The 4,807-nt window shown below is 29.2% G+C and overlaps 1 protein-coding gene across 1 annotated transcript; it reads left to right on the top strand.

The window, feature by feature from the left end:
- The first annotated feature begins 3,180 nt into the window (after nt 1-3,180).
- On the top strand, nt 3,181-4,413 carry LOC120067871 (C2H2-like zinc finger protein). The gene has a single exon (XM_039019480.2). The coding sequence runs from the start codon at nt 3,523-3,525 to the stop codon at nt 4,348-4,350; it is 828 nt and encodes a 275-aa protein (XP_038875408.1). The 5' UTR covers nt 3,181-3,522; the 3' UTR covers nt 4,351-4,413.
- Nucleotides 4,414-4,807: the final 394 nt, after the last annotated feature.

Genomic DNA, 4,807 nt, shown 5'->3' with positions numbered 1-4,807 from the left:
AAATTACATATTCAAATTTTTTATTCTTTTGTTTATTCAATTCTTGAATTTTATTTCCTAATTTAAACAAAAAGAATTTAGATATATATCTAAATATTCATTTTATTAACTTTTGTTAGCTATAGACGTAGATATATTATATTTAAATGGTTGACTGAAGAAGTAATCGATTCGAACAATTACCTACCCAATTAATTTCACAATTTTGTCAAACTAGCTATCATGTCATACCATCTTACCGAAATTTAAGAAACGAATGTTACGTATTCATCCATCAACAATAATGACATAAGTTGATTATATATATAATCCTAACTAAAGTCTAGAAATGCATCTCTATATATAAAGCATATAGTTCAAATAAATATAATCTAAGTAATTTTAATACGTATTATATAAAATCCAACTTTTTTTTCCTAACCTTCATCGTAAGATATTCAAACTTTTAATTCAATGAAAAGATTGATGAGAATCATAAAAGAAAAATAATAATAATAAATGAATGGGATCAAGTCACGAGATAGGCATCAAAATGAAAGTTGCATATGGACCACTAAAACAAACTTTAAAAAATAAACCTTAGATTAAGAAAAATTAATTAATATCACCCCAAAAATCAAATATTCTTTTAAAATATATTTTAAAAAAAACATGTTACATATTCAACATTGTCTAGGAAGAATACACGGAACATCATTGTGCTACCCATGATAGAGTAACGCCGATAGATATTCCTCATGTGAAAATAATAATAATAATTATAAACACCCCCCCAAAAAAGTAGAATATTTGCAATAATAGCTATGGAATTGGAAAAATATGAAATTTGTAAAAAAGAGGGGGTTAATAAAAGAAATAAAGAAAGAAAAAAGGCTGTAATTACTCTGATCGGCAAGGTTTGCGTGTTACTTGTCCCTACTTTCCCATTCATGGCTCTAACTTTGTTAAATCTCTTGTCGTTTTGAAACCGATTTTTGCCTTTTTATTATTAATCAAATCGATTTAACACTTTTTTCTTTATTTATGTTTTTTCAATTATTATTACAAATTTTATCTAATTAATTGTTAGTTAAGATATGTTTAATCAATTTAATGTGCCTAGTAACTTTAAGCTTACAGTATTTTGGGAACAATTCAAATTCTCTCTTGTGATGTTAATTCCCTTTTCCTATTGTGATTTTTTTATATATATATTTTTTTTAGTACAAAATACGTGGATATGAAAATTTGAACCTTCAATTTTAAGAAAAAAATATGTACATCAATTATCATTCAACTATGAAATTATATATTGTAGTATTTCCTAAGTAATTTGGACGTATGATCAGAATAATCGTTATAATTTAAGTGTGATAAGATTTCATGATATAATTTACACGTGCAAACTTGAAATTGGTAATATAAAAATGGTTGAATCGAATTGCTTTAGACAATTTTTAAATATTTTAGTTGGTGGGTTTGATTTTGAATAAACTTAGCCAAATTTTCGTCAATTTTCTTTAGATTTGATCATTGTTAGCTAAAATCTAATTGGAATTACACCGTTAATTTAATCACAATAGTCGTTAGAATATTTGGAATGTTTGCTCTTTTTAATAATTGAAATTACACCTTTAATAATTGTGGATTGAGAAATCGAACTATCAACTTTTGAGATAGCATATATCTTTATCCACTGAGAGTTTCTTTAAAATGCGTGTTCGATATCTTAAACTTGAGAATATCAAGTCTATAGGTTTAAATGATGGTTTTAAAAGAAGCCTCTAAGTCTAGAAAACATGCGTTTGGGGTGTAGATTCAAGAAGTCTAAAATTTTACAAAATTGTGTGAGGAGATGGTTTTGGAAGTAGTTTGGGGTAACGTTGAAACTCATGAGACCTCTCACTCGTGTGAGTATAACAAACTTCAACAATGATTCAAGTATCGGAAGGTGGAGAGATTTGAATATTTGATATTTTGGATTGGGAGTATATGTCTAAACTATAGTTGAGCTATATTTAGGTGAATAACAAACTTCAACCCTAGCAACATGGGTTAGCATACATAAATTTTAAATTCACTCAAACCCAAATCATAAGTCCTATTTGATAACGATTTCGTTTTTTCAAACATGAGTAGAAAGTGGTTAACAAAATATAGAAACCCTATTTGTGATTGGAGTATTTATAAGTTTAATTTTCAAAAATTAAAAACAAAAAATGAAATGGTTATCAAATGAGGCTTTTTATAAGTTACCTAATTAATTTTAAGTTGAAAGTGGAAGATTAAAATTATGATAAATTATATTATATTTTCACTATGTATAACTTCTATAATCTAGTAAAATAAGTATAGCTCTATTGATATATAGTATGTATATTGTTCATCAAGAGGTCTATGGTTTGATCCCTCCACTCTTATTATACTAAAAAAATTTACAATCTTCCCTAAAAAATGGGTTCACAATATTTTTCAAACAAGAAGAAAAAGAAGGAAAAAGAAAAATAAAAACAAAACCCACATACTATTATTTATAGATACATAAATACATTAGCCCAACTATTTGACTATTTAAGGTATATGTTCTGAATGAAGAAACTTAGAAGTTCGAATCTTCATATCCACGTATTGTTAAACTAAAAAAAATATTAAAAAATAGGTTTAGTACTTGAACTTTCATATTTAAAAGGTGTCTAATAAGTTTTTAAACCTTCAATCTTATATTCAATAATCCCTAACCGATAAAAATATCTACTGATCTCTTAAACCTTCATTTTTGTGTCTAATATGTCCCTGAATTTTAATTTGGGTCAAGTAGATTATTGATTCATTCAAAATATAATAAATTTGCAAACTTACTAAACACAAAATCAAAAGTTTAGAGTTCTAGAATACATAAAATTCAATTTTAAATTCAATAAACCAACTTTTAAAAAAATTTGAAAGTGTATTAAATATTTATTAGACACAAAATTGAAAATTCATATTATATGTATAAAATTGTATGTTTGAAAAACTTAATATACATTTTTCAAATTTCATTGACTAAATTTGTAATTTAACTCTAAAAAAGATTAATCAGTAAATTAAATTTACCTTAATGATAATTAGTCTTAAGATAATAGATTCAATTCATTATCGTACTTAAACAAAAATAATAATAATAATAATAATAATAATAATAAATGGCATCCACAAGGAACATGAAAACAGAAACATCAGTTTGGAAATTTTCTTTCTCCTATTTAATTTTTTTTTTCCCTTCTTCTACTTGGGGAAGAGAATATTTAGAAAAAAGGAAAAAGAAAATATTTATTGGATGTGCTGTGTGTTGCAACTTTAGGTGGAGGAATGCTTGTCACCTACTCCTTTTAAGTTCCCAATCCCTTCTGTACTTTACATCCCACAAAAAACACAACACCAACAATTCTTACACAAACACACAAAAATTAAAAAAGAAAATAAAAAAAAAAATCAAATCTTCCTCTCTTTCTTCTTTGTATATGAAACTCTAGAGAGAAAGACCTTTGATTTGATTTTCAAATGGAATCCCACAAATGCAAGCTCTGTACTAGAGCTTTCACCAATGGCAGAGCCTTAGGAGGCCATATGAAGGCCCATCTCACTGCCGCGGCGGCCCTGCCCTTCACACCGCCCAAGCCTCCGTCGTCCTCGTCCTCGTCCTTCGCTGCCGACGACGACGACCTCCAATTTCCGCCGGAAGACAAGCCAACGCTTTACGAGCTTAGAGAAAACCCGAAGAAAAACTTCAGATTCTCAGATCCTGTTTTCAACATTGTTCTTCAAGACAGAGAGAGCGAGACCGAATCCAAAAACCCAACTCGAAAACGATCCAAACGGTGGCGAAAACAGCCCCTAACGGAAGCGGAACCCGCCAGCTCTGTTTCCGATGCCTCGCCGGAGGAAGACCTGGCTTTGTGCTTGATGATGCTGTCACGTGATCAATGGATCAAAAATCAAAATCAGAAGAGATCGTTTGAGGAATTGGGGTCGAAGATTAAAGTGAAGAAAGGAATTAGAAGGAAGAAAAAGTGTGAGAAATGTAAGAAACAGTTCCGATCTTATAGAGCTCTGTTTAGCCATGAAAAAATCTGCCAATTAGAAACAGAGCAAGAACAAGAACAAGAACAAGAAGAAAGTTTAAAAAATGATGGAAATAGAAGAATCTTCAAATGCCCATTTTGTTATAAGCTTTTTGGGTCGGGTCAAGCACTTGGTGGGCATAAGAGATCTCATCTTGTGAGCTCTACTAATGCCTCTGTTTCTTTGAAACTTCAAATTAGTCTCATAGATCTCAACTTACCAGCTCCTCTTGAAGAAGATGATTACAGTGTAGTTTCTGAAGCTTAATTTTTTTTTTTTGTTCATTTTTCTCTTTGTTATTAAGTAGTTCAATGCCCTCATTTGAAGCTCTCTGATCTTTTTCTTTCTTTTCTTTTCCTTTTATTTTTTTTTTTTTTGGTTATTGCATTTTTTTGGGTTCTGATTGTTCAAATTAGAAAATGATTCAGTTCCTTTTTCGGGTTCTTTTTCTTTCTGGTAAAGGGAAAAAAAGGAAGAAACTGAAAATTGGAATCTTAGAATTTTCAATGGTAAGAAGAAGAAAGAAGAAGAAGTTTAGTGAAAGACTTGGTCTAATGGGTGTGGTTTGAATTGAAACAGACTTTTAATTATGAGTCTTTGTTTCTTTTCTTTAATTTCTGTTTTGACCAAAGAAATGTGTTTACTTAGAGAAGACAGAAGGAAGATGATTAGGAAAAGTATTGTGAAAGTAAAGATTAGTGCTACTTTTGTACAATAGTGGACC

This window comes from Benincasa hispida, chromosome 12, assembly GCF_027475165.1.
Source record: "Benincasa hispida cultivar pf3 chromosome 12, pf3_genome.v1.1, whole genome shotgun sequence".
NCBI lineage: Eukaryota > Viridiplantae > Streptophyta > Magnoliopsida > Cucurbitales > Cucurbitaceae > Benincasa > Benincasa hispida.
The sequence above is the reverse complement of the archived record's forward strand: the minus strand, read 5'-3'. Positions and strand labels throughout refer to the sequence as shown.